Genomic DNA, 21,976 nt, shown 5'->3' on the forward strand with positions numbered 1-21,976 from the left:
TTCTAAAATGTATTTATTAACATTAAAATGGCCTTAAAGATCAGAATCAGACACAAGGAAACTTCTGTGCCTCTCTTAGTTAAGCCACAGGTTCTAGACAGCATATCATGTTGAGGCAGGGCTCCTTGGGCTGCTTTGAAATGACTGAGAATTTGATTGATTTCTACATTTCATTCTTGGGAGAAAAAAACATTGATTTTGAGCCTACACATTCTTCCTACAGAGAAATGAAAACAGTAATCAGCAACAATCAATTTTCCGGATGGACATGTAGCCAAAATGATACTCCTTCGAACCTCCTCCTCTGTTATCTGATGTTATAAAATGCCTCGGAGGAACATTCAGCATCCCTGTGTCTCCCTTTTACTCTAAATACTGACAAGATAGCGTATCAGTGTTTCACCAGCATCATTCATTAAACATGCACACACAGAGAGGAGCTCTACAACCCTGCCAGACGCCTCAGATAAGAAGACATCACTTATTCAGAGGCCAACATAAATCTCCATAACACAGAGGAACTAGCCGGAGCAGAGAGAGGTGACGTGAACTCATTAAACGCTCACTGTGCTCTGCCATGCGTAATGCTAGAAGCTGGGACATCGATGACGTATGAAGGGGCAGGAGAGAGGAACGATATTACAGAGATGCACTTATGCTGGCTTCGCTTCAAAAAGGCAGGTGGAAGAGTTAAAGAGCAAAAGCCAGAGAAAACATAGCTGAATAGATCAGCATAGAGCATGGAACAAAGATGAAAGCCTTCATGGCCAAATAAAATAGATGATCTACAAAAGAATGAGAATAAAGAAAGAAAAAAAAAACGTGAAAAAACAGGCCCACAGTACAGGCAGGCTTTTCAAGGTATTTTGTTAGTGTGTGTATGTATGCTTGACTGATGAAGTGTAATATTATTGGTAAAAGGTTCATAGCAGGAGCCCTCACTGGTTTTCTACTGGTAACATTCTTCTTGGTTAGAAAGTGTCCACATGAATTCATTTGATTAATGGGATTACCCAAATGTGTATGTGTGTGTGCACCTGTGCAAAAGTGTGTAAGCATCAGGGAGAAACACAGAAAAGGATAATTTCCTAAGAATGAAAAAGGCAAAGCACGTCCAACAAGTCCTCCAAAGTAAACTTAATTTGTAATTGCCATCTAAAAAGTGTTTTATTGACAGGATGATAATTTATGCCTTTCACTGCCAACCCTGAAATATGGGACCTGCTCTGTATGCTGAGCTACAGTCGCCAGTACAAAACAAAAGACACAGTGCTCAGCAGTAAATTTTGCACTTCATTCTAAAATGTATTCCACATTGAAAATGGCTTTACAGATCAGAATTAGACTCAAGGCAACTTCTGTGCCTCTCTTAGTCAAGCACCACTTTTGAAGCCACAGGTCCCAAACAGCATATCATGTTGAGGCACGGCTCCAGGGTCACTTTGAAATTATTGACAAACTGATTGATTTCTATATTCCATCCTTGGGAGAAAAACATTCTGATTTTGAGCCTACACATTCTTTCTACTGATAAATGGAAACAATAAGCAGCAACAATTATAACTGTTACAAATCACTGACCTTACACTGATATGACTGAGGTTTGGTTTGGTTTAGGTGCAAAGATGACTTGTTTATAGGGTTAGGGAAAGATCATGGTTTCAAATACCTACTTGGACATCATTTACACTTCAGTTGGAATAATGTTCTTTAGAATTTGCCGAAAAGGTTCTGGGTAACAGTAGGTTAGTCACCACACACTTCTGGAAACTCAACAACTCATTGTATGGACCTGAGCAAGTTGGCTGATTTGGTTATGTTGATTTCAAAGAGGAACAGCACAGATTTCATATATGCAAGTTTGTTTCCAGGTGTTGGGGAGTACCATTGCATCTGAAAAGGGGAGTTATATAAAGCCTTTCATGGCTCTAGAGGGAGCTACGCAGTCTAATAAATTGCCTCAAGTGATGTAACTTGAGTCAGCATCTGTTGGGTCTTAAGACTACATGTTAGAAACTAAAAACAAATCTGGGAGTGTGGAGTGAAGCAAGCTTACCAGACCCCAGTAAGCCACTCTTCATCTCTGCTCGAGGCTAACATTAATCTCTGATGGAAATGTTGGCAGTGGAGTTCCACTGTGGGTAATGTAAGCTGCTGGTTTTGACAAGGAAGAATATGGAATAAAAGGCAGATTTGACACTTTTTCCATCATGAGCCAGACAATTTTATAATAATAATGTAGAAGTTCAAGTGTACCTTTTAAGAAATTATTGTGGTCATGATTGAAACCAATGTTGACTGTTGACAGGACAGGAGTGTTTGCCCATCTAAAACACCAGACTTTGCACCTCTATAGCAAAGACTTTTTTGCTCCAGATGGACAACCAAGGTCACTGAGTCTTTGTCACTAGAACATAAACAAATGTTGTTTTGGGGCATTTGCTAAATAGACTGATGTTCTTGTTTTTCTTGGGAAGTTAGTCTTTAATTTCCCACAGTGCTACCTAGCCACATATTCATCTCCAAGTGCCAAACAAAGATAAGAAGGAAAACAAACAAGAAACCAGTCCCATGAATTATTGAGTTAGGGCCATTTGGTTCTGTATCAACTTGTTGTTGAAAAGACAACAGCCAAACCTGGGCCAAGCTGTCAAACTCAAAAAATAGGACAGTGCAACTGCGTCCAATTCTTTTATTTCATCAATCTAAACCATGGCTTATTCATATTACAGTCTCTGTTGCTGTGTAACTGCCTGAATCTCTCAAAAACAGACAACGATGCATGTGCTGAGTGTGGCACTAATGCTGCAGGGATTACAAGTCTTATTCCCACTGGAGCCACTCGTGTTAAATATGCATACGCTCATAATACCACAAGGATGTATGAGAAACAGACCTCATCAAACTTCATATGCCACATTTCCAAAGCACAATTTGGTCTAATAGTAGGTTGAACACATCAGCTATTCAGCAAGCTGCAGTGTCTCTAAGTACTCTTCTCTATCGTGGAGCAAGACTTCCAGTGTCAGCCACTTGACAGTCTAATGGGAGACGGATGAGCAGTCAGTCGGGGCAGTCTATGAGGGAGAGAACAAATATGCTAAAAATCCAGACAGAGATAGTAGATTACAGGGCTGTCTGACTTGTTTGGATTTTTTCAAGTTAAACACTGATTTGTCTTGACGCTAGTCCAATTAAGGGTTTTTATAGTTAGTCCACCAGTCTTCTCTGTCTAAATTCCAACGTAATGCTCCCATCAACACAAAATGATTTACATATACCTTATTTGGGAGATTTTTATTTAGGCACTGGCACGATCAGAGCGTGGACATGTATATGGTCAGGATGACCGTTTCTAGCTATCGTCTGTACAGTGGGAACTGTCTACGGTCGGCACAAACAATTCAGCAGTCAAATTCTGCTTTCCCTCTGAACAGTCTTTAGTGTTGTACCATTTCATGTTACTGTAGGAAAGAAACCTATTTAGGAATCTACTTTTTAAACTGGTTAATTCGTTACTACCAATTGTTACTAAAGAGACACACTACATGCTTTACACATACAAGCCTTGGCATCGAAACCACTTGAATCACATCATCAGCAAAACTATTGTTTTTCTATGGGACGGTGAAACTGGTGTACACTCCTCTCTTGCATTGCGTGTCACGTTTTTCTCGTGGTTTTTGGACATTAAAGTGATAATATTCTCAACTGTTCAGTGCTATGCGTGGAGTCAGACTTCTTGTCAATGTCACTCTTGGCAGCCAGTCAAATCAAGCTTGAAGGAGGCTTTACTTCACCACTTTCATCCTGTTTTGATGCTAGTGATAGAACGGTGGGATACGTGCTGACAACACCTGAGAGAGATAATGGCATTCACCATACTGTTTTTTTTTTTTTTTCAGTACATCATGAACTAAAAACCCTGTTTTTTATGGGCTGTTTTCCCTCCTAGGCTGGTTGTGCAGACGGACCTGCTTCACAGGCACACAAGCTGTTTGCTGTTTTGCCCAACACACTTTCCCAAGGTGTGTTCCAATTTCTTTTTTTTTTACAAATGACCAAGGAGCTTTTAACATTACAAACCCACAGGGGGAACTCTCCAGTGTCTTACATGAGTTGACGCAGATGTGACTCAGATGTGTATATCTGAGTTCTCTGTTGTCACAAAGAACTCATGAAGAATGACTGATTCTGGACATTATCAAGATTATTGGACTGAAAATTGTCTGCACGTTATGAGTAATGACAAACGAGGAGAGACAGGAAAAAATAGAGGCATTTTATACGTCAACATTTGGGAAGTATGACACCAGGATCATGATGCCACACACTTTTTGAAAGACTTCCAAAGTATACACAGTAAGCTACAAGCACAACACACCAAAGTCAGCCAGACAGAGCTGGACAAACAAACGTGATGAGATGTCAGTGACATTTCAGGCAGCTTGGGGAATTTGACTCTGATTATGAAATTGGCCACTACAGCGTGATAAGTTGAATCTGGCTCAATTTTTAGCTGCAGGATGCTATGTTTGTGTTTTTTCCAAGCATACCTGCTGTGCACCACCACAGCCTAACACTAGCACTACCCCCATTCAATGAATCAAGCCTAATTCCTGGTCTTCACCCAAAATCATTCAGTCAAGCCACAGTCAGCATCTAGTTGGGCAGACTCTCTACCAACTGAGCTAACCAACAGTCAGCACCAAGTTTGCAGAAATTCAAACGGCTACAAATTTCTTAGTGCATTTTTCGATAAGATGAAAGCTGAAGATTCAGTCCGACCTTCAGAATTGAAATGATTAGATACCGACAAGGTATGATTTGGTTCTGCCATGCCCAAGCAATTCTGAATGGAAAATGCTGATATTCTTAAGACTGAGAAAGTTACTATAAAAAGTAAGTAAGCTTGTCCACAATTGTGGACAATGGCAAAGACAATTACCGGTATATCCTCATGCTTGAACTTAGAATTAGTTACCTCGTCAGAATTCCATTTAACAATGCCTCATTTTTCATTTTGTCTATATATAGAGTGACAGAGAGTATAGGGTGACTATTGTTAATATGACAGAAGTTTCTCTAACTTTTCTGTTCATTTTGCACTTTGCATATCAGAGTTCCCTAAAGAGCACTGACTTATTGTCTGGAAATACATTTCATAAATTTGCAAACCAAATTCACAAGAGGTGTTTGTTTCCACATAAAAAATGTTGTTTGCTTCAGTATTTAATCACGTTGTGCAAGGTTTAATATTTCCCAAGACAGTAAAACATTCCCTTAAAGGAAGAAGACAACAATGCTCAACCATTAAAAGACAAACTGAGTAATAAACACTGCCGAACAGAAGAACAACTTAAAATGAAGGTGCTTAATTAAAGTCTCTCCATTGTTTGTTTCAAACAATCACTAACAGGCTGAAGGACAGTTACATCTAGAGGGAGGCAGGGAGGGAGGGGTTAAAAAGAAACAGGACTGGAATTTTAAATCTCCCAACCATATTTCACACAAGCAGAAGGCTGATTTCCATTATATCTCATTATAAAAGCAAAATAACGTAATAAAGTCAGCTAAGCTCTTTTGTCAGGAGGTGTAATGACGTGACTTGTTACTGTCAGAACAAGAATAGGAATGGGACCCTCTGAGACAGAGGAAACCTGCTTGACAGCAGGCGTGGGTGGAAAAGTAACGAGGCCATTGAGTCTGTTCAGCACTCTTCCTCAATTTGTGTTTGAGAGAGAATGACCCAAACAGAGTTTGTGTGTGTTCATTAAAGAAGGCTTCCCAGATAGCTGAAAAGTTTGTGTTTTGTGCTTCATCCAGAGCCTTGCGTGTACGTATGGCTCCAGCAGACCTCAACTGGGAACTTTTAAAATGATAAAGTGATAATACAAGATGAGAAAATAATAGTCCGTCTGGACTGTGGCACTGACGCAGCAAACTATGGTTAAGGTATGGTTAAGGTTAAACAAATTAAATACTTGATGATAGAGATGATACTGCTACAAAAGTAATTTCACATCTTTTCCAGATTGCAAACTTTGGCCTTCTACATAAAAGGCAAACATTCCTACCCACTACCAGGATCTCCACAACCTTACTTTCTTCTTTGCTACATCATAGGCACACTTTCTAATTTCCTGCTTTGGCAATATACTCAAAAAAGTGAGAATGTCCAATATGAACACAATTACAAGTGATACCAAGACGAGCACAATTACATTTCTCTTAGGTTGTGTAGATTGATACATTTGCATCGTACTTCAATAGAGCAGTCCCACATCAGACGTCTACAACACTTCAGAAATGCTTAAAAAAAAACTTGCACCATGGATTGCCCTTTAGTCTCCCAATGAGACACTCAATGAAAAAGCAGATTTAAGTGAATCGTTATTAGATCATGCACAACACAGAAAACGTGGTTTGATGTAGTCATGTTTGGAAATACACCTAATTCCTCTACCAGTTGTAACTAACCCTTTAAAAGAACATGACCTTTTAAGTCTAAATACATAAAGCAATAAGTCAGTATGAGAACAAGCGACGACAGCAGTTTGTGTGCAAAGCATTGCGCTGAATCTTCCTTTCCACATATCCGGAAATGTTGATTATAGTTATGAATTAGTAACTGCATATCTAAAATATACAATGTTTTGATCATACCTTGCAGGTGCAGCTGAGAAAACCTTTTTCCAAAACCTTTTTGTCCAAAATATTTTAAATTTGACAATGGTAATGCTAACCCACTAATTAACGTGTCTCAGACTGGTATAATTTGTATTCATCTCAAGTAGAAATCTGACCAGACATTTGAAATGGTTCAGTGTTTCACAGATTTGAATTGTCTGTGCCACTGACACAGTCTGGCTTGTAAGAAGCATTGACATTCGATGCACACACCTGGTGCTGACCTTTAATAAAATGTACCACAGGTTACTTGAATCTGACCTATATTCTATCGTTGTTGTTATTTATTGCCTTCTGGTATGAATTTCATTGTCTTCACCTGGGCAGTCAAACCAAGAAACTGCTCAAAGCAAGCTCAGTGTTATTTTGCAGTTGCCCCAGAGTCCCAACGGTCGAAACTTTCAGACTTGGTAACCATTACTAAACATCCCAGTCAATCACTCCAGTACGACAGCCATCCCATAGACACGTTAAACAGTAAAGATGTCATGTGTTTGCTGTGCTCTGGTCATTGTTAGCGCTGTCCATTTGGCTAAGTGCCTCCTGTATATTGTGGACGGGAAACCCAGATCTGGTGATATACTGTATACCAAGATGCAATGCTCCCAGGCAGCCAGCACTTCCGTTGACCCCGATCATTATTTGTTGTTATGGTGATGGCTGGCAGGGTTGGAGAGAGATAATAATGTGAGAAAGTGGTACTGTATTTCATTCAAGTGAGAGCAGGCACATCGGAGTCTGCAAACACATGCAAACACTTTATCTTCACACATATTATCTGAGGAATACAAGTGAGAGTTTGAAAAGAATGAAAACAGAGCAGAGCCTCCTCATTTCTTTACCTTTCTCCCTGTCTTTCATTACTCTCCTTGCTCTCTCACACACTCTCTCTCCCTCTTCGCCGTCCTTTTCACTCCATCTATTCTTCCAAGGTACAGTACTCTCGCTTCCTCAAACCACTCAATCCTGCAACAGCTTGGTCCCTCATCATCTGTCCACCTCTTCAACCAAGGGAGAAATGAAAGCCAGGAAATGGGATTAACACAGTTTTAATAAATTGAATTTAAGACTTCTATATAGCCGTTTATTTCTATCTGGACTGATTGAACCACACACAAAGTTACAGCAAAAACAAGCCATTTCTATCTGATAATAGCTAAGGTCTTATTGCAAACATGTCAGGTCAGATCAATATGCGAAGGCGCAAAACCACAGTTTTGTGTAAGGGGGTTTTACAGTCTGAAAAAAACATTTATATTCTTATAGCTGAGATGTTTTCTACCATGCTGGACTCCTGACAGGACCAGACAGTAGGGTTACAGAACTATGACAATTCAGAGGTGAAGTAAATTAGCTTTTTCACCCTTCTTCTTGACAGTAAGATTGCCCCTGCCACAACTTTTGCCTCCTGTCAATGTCCCATTGGACCAATGTGGTCAAAGTTGGCTGAACTTCTATTGTGAAATCACTACACAACTAATGTGCAATGCTATTGCTCTTTTCATTGGAAACATTTCTTTGTGTAATGTCAAACCTCCACTTTCTGTGTGAGAGCCCTGTTGGACATTTTGTACCTTTTTCCAGTCTGTACATGTAAACCCAATAATAACTTGCTTTTAGCTCTTTTTTAGTCTCGACCTAACTGTTGCTGTTCATGTTCCATTATGTTCACCTAATTGCTAAGTTTGTCTTTTGCTTTTTGGTGCTGGGAAGGTAGTATATAATGGCTTATAAGAACTTTTCCACTGAAAACAGCTGCCAGTAAAATTGCAGCCAGATGGAGATTTGCTGAAATTCACTATAAAGCTAAAAAAAAAAAAAAAAGCTGAGCGGAGCTGCAGATTCAGGTGATGATTCTCTGCAGGTTATCATTATGAGCCACCTCTTGTGATTGGCACTGATAAAATAAAATATAAATTACTTTGTTTTGTGAAACTATGCTTCAAGCAAGAATATAGACTACTACTTTCTTAAGGTATTTTCTTCCAATGTGACACAACTGTGGCAGAAAAGTTACCAGACATAACAAGGTAGAGGTTCCATGCAAGTGCAGGTTGTAAAAGGGCAGGCTTTTTGATGAAAAGTGTGTTTCAAATTAATATAAAGCATGACGATGAGAATAAAAGACAAAAAGTGGTGCTTATTACTTCTCTACACCACTAAAAATATTATTTTGTTCTTGGAGAAGCCAATCTGAACTTTGCTCTTTGCAAAGCCATTGTTAATGTGCTACTGTGAGTGGCAACGCAATTGAAATGAAAAGTGAGAGTATAATGAATAATCAAATCCAGTCAAACTTAATCTTTCTCTCTAAAACTACCACAATCAAACAAATATAGCCTCATTGTCTAAGCACAATTAACTATGGTGCTTTGTGCGAGTGCCATGAATGACATGTTAAAATACTGTAATCTCTGACTATAAATGGGACGTTTACAGCACAGAAAGACCACCAGTAAGTTTTAGGGCAAAAAATCCTAAAATAAATGAATATTCTGAGAACAAATTGTGTTTTTGACTCCTCCTCTCTTATCCAATACAAAAAACAATTACTCAAAATGACATTGCCAGGTGGAAACACTGGACTTCAGAGATAAGAAGTCAATCTGCATTACATGGTTCCAAAATAAACACTTAATTTATTGTATTTTAGACATTTTAAGATGTTAATTTAATGCCCTCCAGATTCCCTTGGTGTGAGAAGTAGTAAGAGATGGGATGAAAAAGGGAAATAGGAGTGGTAATAAAATGTCTTACTGGAACCGTTACACAGTGTCTTGGTTACTTGTTTTCATCGCCAAGCTCGAAGCTCTCTTCCTGCTCTGTGCCAATCTCTCCTCACTCTCTCATCCTCCCCCATATCTGTCACTTTATCGCTCCCATCCCTCTCTCCATGTCAACCCCAACTCTCCCTCTCTGTCCATCTTGCCCTTCCCCAATCGTTCTTCCCATTCAGATCCAGTGTTTGTTGAGGAGCCAGTAAAAGTGGCACCAGCAGCTGTCCAAACACTGATGGCCCCCCACTGTGTGTGTGCATGGAAGACCCCCTCCCATGTTCCCTGTTGGTTTGTGCTGGCTATTATCACGTCTGACGTTTCCACTATTGTCACCATGGCACCCAGGAACGAAAGGGCAGAAGAAGGAGGAAGACAGAGGAGAGCTGGAATATGTGGAGAAATGAAAAGGAAGGAGGGGGGCTACATGCTGAGGGGAGGAACTAGAAGATAAAGGAATCGAGCAGAGATGCAGGGGAAATGACAGAAAAGATGAGACGAATGAAGTATGAAATGATGTTACATCACATTGTTCAAAGAAAAACACGAATGGAGGAGGATAAGTAATGTGAGAGAGCTAGCTCAAGACCAAATAGCAATAAATGATGAAAAAGAAGAAAAAATGTTATTTTGACATCTTTTCATACTTTCTGCAGACCTGCTGAAAGTCAAAACTCTATTTTTGTATAAGTGCTAAAAAAATCCAGTCAGTCAAAGTACTTCCACTCCTTTCATTGCTTATGTCCACTAGAAGACCTAACACATCTACTGGCACTAACCATGTCATGGCTATCAGGAATGGGGGTAAGTAATGCTTTAAAGAGACCAAGGGCATTCTCACTTCAGCTTCATGTTTCTGTTTGAACCTGTTGTAGGCTGATACCACCTGATTTCATACAGGAGCTCTGAAACACGCGTCAAGAACGTAGGGAAGTTTACACTAAAAACAAAACTACATAAACATGGTTTGAAAAGTTTTTGCGATTGCTAAAGTAAAGATTTTTTTAAAACTAGGTTTGATAAACTTGAGCACAACCCCTCACAATAATGGATCTGTAGTCCAACATATTGTGCCTCAAGCAAGAACCACTTGCCACAAGAACCACAAAGCCTTTTAAACATGCTCAAATGTGTTTTCTAACTGACATTAGTCAATGTGTTTTCTGTTTTTGTGTGCTAATTACTGAATGGATACAATTTTCCTTTTTGTTCTTTGGGTAACATTTTTGGGTAACAACAGGCAGCCCCACAACGTGATTTGGGGGCATTAAATTAGGCTATTATTTACTCTGAGGTGGGATTGAAGAGGCTGAAACAAGCTATTTATTTTGTGCTGAAAGTTTATGTGAATCCAACTATGAACACAGAAATAAGATTTAGGACAACAATATGAAAACGATCAGTCACAAAAGCATATTGAGTGTCAAAGCACATTCTCAATATACTTTGTTTGTCCACATTTTACTGTACCAACAAAAAAGCCACATATATGACTATCATAAAATGCACCTCTGTGTATTAGGCGTTATTGCTACAGTATATCAAATACTGCTTTCAATAAGGTGAGACACTATCTATCTATATCTATATCTATATATATATTATATATATATATCCTTATATTAATAAAACAGACTTGACTGACCCTACAATTGTCCAAACTGTCACAATTTGCTTGTCTGTTGTGAATTCCTTTAACCAGCATGTGCCCCTAGTGAAAGCTTTAAGAAATAAAAGCTATATTAAAACCTAAATGCTTCAGGAATGGCTCATTTCCCATCACTACTGATACAGATCTCTTTTCAGAACAGTCTCTCTGCCTCACAGTACCATTAGAGTGCAGTTACTGAACTGTTGCATGGGTGGTTTTAGGCCATAAAGGTCAGCTGCCACTGTCAAGTTGAGTGGAGAGGCGGGAAATGACTGGGTCTTAATGGCTACCTGTAAGCCAGACTTTTCAGTGCAGCTGTAAGTGAATCCTCAGTCATTGTCTCAGAGCAGAGTGCCTCTTTTTTGGTCTGACACTACAGAAATGTCGATGACTATAAATAATCTCTTTAGTGACAAACATTTAGTGCTCACCAGTTAAGAAATCTTTAAATTACGGAAGCAGCATTAGAAATAAGACTGCAACAAGGGACGCACACAGCATCAGCCATGTAAAGCCTGCAAACAAGTCCCAAACCTCACTGAAAAAGGTGCATAGATTTAACGCATGTGTACTTAATATATGTATCACAAAGCTTCCATCTGTATGTGTGTTGCTTTTTGTCACAAAAATATCTGCAGTCATCTGCAGTACTTATATCAGAGCTGGCAGGGGCATCTAGAGGTCATCTAGACACCCTCAATTATTACTGCCTTATACTCACAGTAAATCTTTAAGTATAGCAGTCACAAAAAATATAAAATCATTAATCACGCTAGAAGGATAGTTGGAAAGCCTGTTTTGTTTCTACAGTGATTTTTGAGGTGGTTTTGTTGCATGTTTATCCACGCCACATAATTCACTTATATTACGAGGGGTTCGCACATGTGTAACCAATCCTGTTCTTTTGCCATAGACACCGCTGTTACAACTGGAAGGAGGTTTTTCCTTGCCACTGTGGCCAAGTGCTTGCTCCAGGTGGGAACTGTCGAGTATCTGTAAATAACAGTATAAAGAGAACAGTGTAGACCTGCGCTATATAGAAACTGCAATGAGATAACCTATGTTATGATTAGGCTCTCTATAAATAAATACATTTGAAATTAACTGACCTATCTCACAAGTGATGTAAATTGAAACCACTTAAAAATTAATTGGTTCTTCCTTGGCCCATGCTGTACCCTTTCATCGAGTTTAATTTAAATCGGGTCAGCATTTATTCCGTAATCCTGCTGACAGACAAACAGCACCGAAAATACATCTTGGAGTAGGTGATAACAAAAGACTATTTGCATTTGAACCCGACCTCCAGAAAACACGACGGAAGTTTAAACAGGGCCTAATAAAAGCTGTGTTCGATTTTGTGGTTTATTTTCAGAACATAAAAACAAAAGTAGACTTTAGAACTAATAAACGTGAGTTCTTCTGAAGTCTTTCGACCTAAAATGATTGAGTTGAATGAAGATGCTGCACAGAGTTAAAAACAAGTTTCAGTCCCAGCATGCACTGTTTAAGAGTTGAGACTACACGCAGTTTTCTTCATGTCAAATGAAGATCTGATTCTTCAAACTGAGACTGAAAATGCAACTAGAAAATATCTGTCATGTTTGTGAGTGTGACAGTTGTTTGAACTTGAGTTCAGTGAACTCACATTTTTAAGCCGCTAGCAGAACTTATATAACTGAAGTTCAAAAGAGTTACAGTGTAGCAGTATATGTATGATTTCTGAGAGTGAGATTCATGGAAAATTGTGTCAAGCTGACGGTTAAGTAGGAAAATATGTTACTGCAAAAAATTATACATTTAGTTTTATTCCAACACACCCAGTATGGAATGACAAAATCAGCTGGAAACACTAGTGAAATATTTGACTCACAATGCAGCAAAAATCATCCACCTGATGATCAGTAGGACGTTATCCCCACCCGGCACTGACTCCCTGGACTGTGTCTGTGTGTGCGGTGTGTTTGTAAGCGTGTGTGTCATCATGTATGAGTGTGTGTGACGGTAATGTGTCAGCCGCTTCTTCATATGTAATCGTGTCAATGCTGCTGTCCTGGTGTGACTGCAGGAGCTTAACAGCAACAGCTGTTCTCTGCTGCTTCGGCTGTAGTGGCTGCATCCCATTTCTGTCCCATCTCTACCCTTTCCTGTTCTGTTATACTCGGGTCAGAGGAAGGAAAGTTATGATGATGATTTTCTGTTTTAGAAAAGGATCGAAAGAGGAAGTGTTAAATAAACTGCCTGGTTCAGATTTTTCGTAATTCTAGGACTGTACATCTCTTTAAATATTGACAGATATCATTACCGCTTAACTTTCCCTTTAATAGCAAAAGACTCACTTATCATTTTACATGCTAAGCAAGGCTATACACACAAAATGATAATGACCTGGTAGAGCGTGCCCCCCATGCACAAAAGGCTGAATCCTTACCGCAGTGGCCTAGGTTCTAGGATACGTAAGTAAGGTCACTAGGCTTGCCATGTACAGCATGTTAGTTTTTAACATAGAAACATGCTACTACCTGCTAATTATCACTAAACACAAGCTCCAGTTAAAGCTGCTGGGAATGACATTAGTTTTGCAGCTCTTTGGTCATTATCCAAAGCTAGGTGAAATGCCAACTCATAAGAGTTCATCCCCTGAACACCATGAATATGTGAACCGAATAGCAATCCAATCAATCGATGATGAGACGAGTCTTCATCAGAGTCCTGACCCTGAGTGAACTGCATTTAGACCTTAATGTTGCAAGATAACATTAGCAAAGATCAGAAAAAAAACAGAAAAACAGTACAGATACATTTATGAAAATGTGATCAAAAGTGCAGCAGTGTAGAATAACGAAGAAATATCAATATTCCTGCCAGCTGCCCCATTAGTTACAGTGAACACGGGCAGTGATACATGGAAGATATATTCTCACTGAAATGCTGCTGACTGTTAACATAGTTTATCTCTGCTCAAGGTCACTGTGATCCCTTGATCTGCTTTTAACAGCACTAGGAGCAGATGTCCTTGTAAAGACAACAGTCTATGCATTCAGTTATTACTTTAAACTTGGAGGAGTGTGGAGCCAGCGTGCTTTGGTCAACTATGCTCGGTCAAAACCAGAGACTTAACAAGCGAGATCTGGGGTCGCCAGCGAGACGAGTCAGAGTCAAAACTCCCCAGAGTCTGAGACAAGTCAGACATACAAAAAGCAACAAAAGAAATCTCTGGAGAAAGGACATGAGACCAAAACCAGACTTGAGTACTACAGCTCTGCTAGCATGTAGACATCAGGAGGCTGCATAAAGGTCCTCTCTTCAGAACTCAGGTCAAGTACTTTCTTTCAGTTCACTTTCTTTCATCTGTTGTCTCTTTCAGATATTGACTTACCTATTCATCTGTAAGAGAGTCTACGTGACAGTCACACACCATAGACACCATAATTCACCAAGACAGCTTTTATAATCATTTTGAGTAATAGTTTAGTGTCTGGATTCCTGATTCCCTAATAGTTCACTTGGAAGTAATGAGGATGTTTCCTAAAAGGGAACATGTAATTACACACTAATCGCAGCAAAAATCACGAAAAAGAACTGGCTTAAAGGAACCTTTGAATCCCAGTTGCTAGAAAAAAAGAGATAAAATAATAAGAGAGTTTAATAGAAAATTGGGTCATGATATTGAAGTATTATGAATTCAGGCGCCTGCAGTCATTTTCACAAATTAAAAGCTTCGCACCATCTAAAAATTTCCATCTTCTACTGTAGTAATTAGAAATATGTGAACATGCCGAACATTTAACTGTGACTGGATGGTGGACATAATTTAGGTGCAATCGTTAATACATTCTAAGCATTACTGACCTTTTCTGTCAATTCCATCACATGCTGGTAATTTCTTAATGCATTATGGAGGCTGAATGATTGTAAACAGGATTAAAGATGCAAGTTGTTCATTAATCACATCATAGCACATGTTAACAACACTTTGACTGTACCAAATGTCATCTATTCATATTTGAAACTTCCATTTGGGGTATTTGAAAGAAGCTTTGAGTGTCTGTCACCAAATTTCATGACAGTATAAGCCCTGCCTTTGGTCAAATTGACAAGAATAGCAGAGGACTGGTTGCTGTGATTATGTAGAGACACATGGGCATCCAGGAGCCCTGACATCCCACAACAAACACTATTCTTACAGTTTTCAGTACAGCATATACTGTATGGGAGAGAGTCTTTACGACAGGTTCTTACCAGAAGAGGCATGGCCAGGTCAGCAAAGTAAACGAAGGCAGCTCCAAGCGTGAATCCCACAGCCACAGGCAGAAAGGCGAATGAGCCGTACTTCCCAGAATCCTCTGCCATGTCGATCGCCGGTGCCAGCAATGACCAATAGGAAGCAGCCAACATTACCTGACAGAGGCAAGAAAAGGGAGAAAGTGGGAACTTGACAAAAAATAGGTATTATATATTTCTGTGCAGCTCAAATAAGAAATGGGCTGACAACAGGTGAGTAAAATTATATTTCGTGCACACACCTGCTGTGTTTTTTCTCTATGTCCCACTAGACAGTAATGGATTCATATTTTTAAGACATTGTTTGTGTTGGACTACAAACTGTCAAACTATCCTTATTCTCTATCTATATTATATATTTCTATTCTATCGGTTTTATTTATGCCACAGTCCAGCACTGCTCTGATGTGTTTGATGTAAAATTCTTTATTTTTTTCACTCTTGAGTTTTTCTCGTTTTTTCTCTTCTCTTCTTTTTTTTCCTCTTGTAAATTATGATGGAATCTCATGAACATGAAAAGGTTGCTTTCAGCAAGGTGCGGTGAGCAATTAAAGCAAGTGCAGTTAAGATTCATATGGACACAAGGAATGTCTGTGCTGACAGCAAAATTGAAAGAATATTGCTTGGCTGCAGTCAGTTCCAGCACTCAGACGTAATGTACCACTAGCACCAAGGCTGCAGCATCCCACTCCATGTCAAACCATTTCTTCGGTACTTACAGTCCTGTTCTGATGGCGCGCTGTTGGCAGCAGTTAATGTGTTCTAATTGTTTCGGGTCATCTAATATCACGACTGGCACGTCACATTTGTTGTGTCTTCGTCTGCTGATTTCCAAAAGCAGGACATGTTTTTCTCTTATATTGTTTAATCACATGAACGTGAAAAGGTGGCATTCATCAAGGTGTAACAAGCATTTAAAGCAGTTAAGATTTATATGGATAAACCTCAGATTGTAAAAACTTTTCTCATATGAAGCCAGCTGTCTCCTAGATTTTCACTGCTCTTCACAGTGCAGTGTGCTGAAGTCAAGGTTCCACTGAACATTAATATTTAGTGCCTTCAAAACTAGAGGTCTAAATATCAGACCTGCTTGGCAGGTCAGGACGCCTTACTGACTTGCCAAGCAAACTTGAGGAATATTGTTTGGCTGCAGTCAGTTCCAGCACTCAAAATGAACGTATCGCTTGCATCAAACTAAAGTCAGCTTTGTCAATCAGATGTAGTGTATAACAATGCCAAAACTGATTGCAACTCATCTGGTTTGGCTCAAAATGGAACTCGGGAAGCTGAAAATGTGAATTACGGCAATTATGGCACTTCATGCAATCTGCAATCAAATCTTCAAAATGAAGATTAGGGCAAACAATCATTTCATTACTTTCCTAAATAATTTAGTTTGGTTTTCCGTCTAAAGAAAAACTTGATCTCTCAAACAGAATTTCGTAGTTACTTGCCCCATGCCAATCATGTGAAGTGAATCACAAACTCCACTTTTGATGATCTTGACTTTTTTCTATTTCTAAATGAGATTATTCTCTACAGTCTATGGTCAGCATTAAGAAAAGTATTGACAAATGACAAGACATTTTGTTATATCATGCATGTAGGATAGATAGAAGGATAGTTCTGAATAAATAATGTTTTGAGGTTTGATTCAAAGATAGATGACACACACACCATGTTTTATATATATTTTTAAAAAAAGCCTTTATACCTACTTTTGCTCAAAATACACGTAATTCCATTCCATTCCACTCTTGACTGTGTGTAAACATGAATTTTCATTTTTGGTGTGAAATGTGTCTCATAACAATATTTTAGGTTTATTTTGTAAACTGCTAAACTGCTTCTTAAGACAGCAACAATACAATGCGTCCACTTTACAGCCTAATCTCATCAGCTGGATTCAAAAGACCCAATGTGTGGAATATAAACTCTTTGTAACAGGAGTAGGACAAAAAGATCAAACACAGGCCAGAAAGAAACTAAACACGAACCTAAACTTTTCACATAACAATTTATCATTACAACTGTACAAAAAAAAGAGATTTATATCGAGAGCCCTTGTATTGAGAGAAATACATGGTAGATTCATTATGTTAGTTAGCTGGGGGTTTTCTAATGAGTGGCACACTTCATTATTGCATATTTTGATGTATATATTATATGATAACAATCTGAGTCACTCTGCGGTAAAAACAATATTTTAGTTTTATTTATTTTAGTTGACATACTGTGACTGTGAACAATTGCAAGTTTTATGTTGTAGTCAGCGGAATTACCCTTTAATAAATTCTTCAAAGCGCAGTGCTGGACACTGGCTTAATGGGAGCACGGATTTCATAATCAGACTACTTAAAGGGAGCAGCCTGATTAATAAGTGCAAAGCTGGTTTCCATCCCCTTTTGTTTCACTTCACTTAGTTTCCAATTATACCAGATCATTTTATCCAGTGGGTGGTCAACATTTTGGCTGCTACACATGCATATTTGCTAATTTGCTAAATAGACTTTCTTCATTTGTTCATCTTCCCTCATACCTAGCTGCACCAGCAGCAAAACCTATAATCACATTCTTGGGGGGATTATTTTTTATCTTCCACATCAGCACTCCTCTTAACTTTAAATCAAGGGTGCAATTCTACAATGGGGAACATCATGTACTTCTGCGCCAATTGAGTCAAGGTGGAGAGCTGTCAACATGTTTTTTTAGGAATAATCCAGAGAGCATATAAAATAAGCAGTCTGACACTGTTAAAGCTGCCAAACCTCAAAGGTACAAAAAGGAGATGTAGTAATGTGAATAGACAAATGGGACTTTGTGTGTCATGTAGGAATTCATGCATTAGGTTTTTTTTACAGGATTGATTAAGCAATTTAATTCCAGAATTACTATTACTACTATTTCTCCTATCATCTCCTACGTTCATTATCTCAGAAGGAAAGCATAAATCTAATTTACAAGACCTTATTCAATGACACTGCAATACATGTGACCATGGTTTTCAATATTTAAGTAATAATTTTAAGACTTATCACTAATGTATTTACAGTTAGCTATTTCTATCCCTTCAAAACTACCCATAAAACCACAAATTTTACACTTTTACACTTTGTTTTTTTCTACAGATTAACAAACAAGATGGAATGTGTTAATTAGTAAGCTGAAGAGGTGTTCTTACGCTGATTTTTATACTTTCAGAGAGCGCCTAGTTCTTAGTTGAGGTTAGTCTTTATGCTGAGCTAAGCTAAGTGTCTAAATATAATTGATTTTGCCTTCATGTAAATCATTTATGCTCTCAAAATACAGTTTTTTTATTGATCGTGTCTCTAAATGTAGCTTACAACAAAACATCAAAACTTAGCAGAACTGAATTCTAATTCTTTAATATGCAGGGTTCAGAGCAGCAATAGGCAATTTCACACGCTTGCAGCTCCAAACAACAGTGAGCAAAAAATAGCTTGAAATATCTGAACTTCAATACCCAGAAACGCTGTAATAACATGACATCATTTAACTCCACACAGAACGCTCACAACTTGTCTGATCTGTGATACCAGACGGTAAAGAGAGTCAAGAATCTAATTTTGCTGAGCCCAACTTTCTCAAAACATATAGTAGTCCTTGCCAGTTGCTACTCAAAAGACAATTGTGTCGGGACTATCTAAGAATTTTAAGGTCATCTAAAACAGGTGGGAAATGCAACATACTATTTGTTTCCATTCCTCTACTTTTTCTGTGAATTTCTTATCAATATTCCATTTCATTATCAGCAAAGCATTTTTGTTCTTCTTCTTCATGGTTTTTCTCTCTGATTTGCATATCCAGCCGCCAAACCCCAGGTCCATTCCACAATCTAGTCTCACTCATTAAGTCTGAGTTCAACACAGTCTCAAGGGTACGGAAACACCTGTTTTACACTAATGCCAGCATCCAATTACAGCTTTGTTAGCTCACTCAGGGCCAAATACTCAGCCTTTTGCGACTAGTTTTAGATGTAGATATGAAACATTCAGCACCACAAGCATTAAAATATGAACATGTGAACAAATCTGGAATTCATTTGCATATGTAATCACAAATAAAAATTGCCCATGTGAACTGCGTCTGTGAGATTTAATCATTTATTTAAATCATAATGATCAGTGAGACTTTTTTCCAAGAAATAGTCTATTTCTCCTTGCAAAAGACAGAACAAATCGTTTTCTCCATTTTAATTATCCTTGTCTACAATAAACAGGAAGACGGGCATCACGAAGTTGTAGTTTAATCAAATTGCTCTCAACAGTATCTCAAAATGCTCTCATAATTAAGACAACACTATAGGGCGCTTTTTCTTACAATGCTTGAGGGCAATCATCGTAATGCGTAGCAGTATGATCATTCCCACAATCAATGGTTACCCTGCTGAGTTTGAAGGTTCTACGTGAGCATTGGACATCAAAACTAGACAAGAAAAAGAAAGCCATTTAATGGTTCCATCATTATATCATTGTACATATCGCATTATGTGACGCATGTGGTCTCTGAGATTTAGTGACCAATAAATATGTTTTTCAAGATAAAAGTAGACCAGTTCAAGACTCTGTTTTGTTGTATATTAAGGGTGGATGGCTCACTTAGATAGATTTCTACAGAAATGTGAACAAAGCTTGAGAGAAATAAACCTTTTATGTGTATATAAGTCTTGAATATTATACTTCGACTGATGCACATACAAAATTGTATATGTTTCAAATGTAACTGATGGACAGGTTCATCAAATGTGGATGTATACACCTCCAAATTATCATTTCAAATAAAATGTGCTCAAGCATAAAATGGACACAAAGTTGGCCAAAGACTTGCAAAACTGTTGCACTGTAGATTAAAGCATCATTGATCCCTTGAGCTGAGTTTGAAGATGTGTTCAAGCATGTTTTTGATGTCAAGTGTGTATGTGTTTGTGATGCTTTGAATTGTTATCTTGGACCCACAGCCAGACAAGAAGTAAAATAAAATGATTTATTTACAGAAAGTGCACAAATTGAAAATGAGCTCAAGGATGGTGCTGATGAGTTCTGTCACTATGCTGTGTAAAGCATAAATAAATGGTGTGCTGTAGTCTTTCCTGCGGGCAGTTCGGGGCCTTCTGAATGCCTGAGCTCTTACATTTTTTTAAAATAACTGCAGTATTTTTTTCACCAGCAGTGGTTAGAGGCTCTCTTATGTAATCATAGCCTGTGGCAAATGAAGGAATAAACTGGATAGAGATATTTTCATTGATTGCCAAGATAAAGACAAGCACAAGACAACTTGATTACTGCCCTACACAGAAGTCCTACTTTACTTAATGATCATTAACTGGCTTTGTGAAGTACTGAGCAAGTGAAGCAAATATCCCCTTCATTATGGGAGCAAGAGCAACTATATCACACATCTTCTTCTCGCTATCCATACTGTTTCTTTGTCCATACCTCACTAGCTTTTCAGATAAAGATTAAACTAAAGTGAGCCTCAAGGGGTCCCTGCTTAGATTATCCTTTCAACATGTGTTGCCAGTTTTATCTCTCCTTTTTAATGGCTTGTATTCCCTTGACAGTGCAAAATATCCTGCCATTCATTTTCCTTCTCAGATCAATTCATCTTCCTTCCTGACATATCCTCCAATTCCATCCATCATGCCTCAATCTTTCCAAGAGCTTTCAAAGCCTTCCAGCTTAATCGATCTCATTCCTTGGTTCCTTCGTCTATCTCTCCATCTTTCACCATCTCTCACCTAATCTTTCTCATCCTGCACTTCAACCCAAATGGAATTTAAGTCTCCTCAGTGGTCTTAAATTTTCTTTCGGACTCTCTCTGTGTAATCATGGGAAAATCCCACCAGACTTTGTATTTTTATGTTTGAAGGGAGAAATTTGGTCAATTGACATGTTGACACAAGTTTTTCAAAGGGGAAGCCAATTCTGCAGATGGGTTTCTGTGTAATAAGTGGCTATAAATCTTACAAATAATTACACAGCAAAACTAAGCATATTCAGGGATATCGCTGATCATGAAATACCAAAACTCCAACCTGAAATCGAAGTCAGTTCATCAAAATACCTGCACCAATTTTCATTGCAATCCATCCAAGTTTTGATGACGTTGAACTCAGAATTACACGTGTTAACCAGTTGTTGTTGGTCCAACCATCATTGGAGATACAATATTTTACAGGATAAATGAAAACTTTGGTGTGTGGGTGGTGCTATACGAAAAGTTAGGGGGTACCATGAGTGTCATTACAAACTATCATGTCAATTATTCCAGTTGTTCTCGAGATATTATTGTCTGGAACAAAGTGAAGTCCCTCACTGGGGCCAAGCCACCAGCATGGCTACAAACACATATAAAGTCAATACCAATGTCACATTAAAATAAAATCTTGCTCAGTACTTTCCACAGACAATCAGCGCTGTACTGATCAGTTCGGAAGGGTTATCTGCAATCTAGCAACTACATCATATACACATATTGAAAGTGATCTACACTGACACCACTGATACATGGAGGTCCAATCCTTGAATATACATTTATAACATTCTATTATATAAGC

General features: G+C 38.5%; 1 protein-coding gene across 2 annotated transcripts in view; it reads right to left on the bottom strand.

The window, feature by feature from the left end:
* slc39a11 (solute carrier family 39, member 11) overlaps window positions 1-21,976 on the bottom strand; it is a 110,738-nt gene that overhangs the window by 73,280 nt on the left and 15,482 nt on the right. For both annotated transcript variants that reach the window (XM_019255553.2, XM_019255552.2), the window contains exon 4: window positions 15,358-15,516. In XM_019255553.2, coding sequence (XP_019111098.2) covers window positions 15,358-15,516 — 159 coding nt within the window. The remainder of the gene's footprint in view (window positions 1-15,357; window positions 15,517-21,976) is intronic.

This window comes from Larimichthys crocea, chromosome XVI (genome assembly GCF_000972845.2).
Source record: "Larimichthys crocea isolate SSNF chromosome XVI, L_crocea_2.0, whole genome shotgun sequence".
Lineage (NCBI taxonomy): Eukaryota > Metazoa > Chordata > Actinopteri > Sciaenidae > Larimichthys > Larimichthys crocea.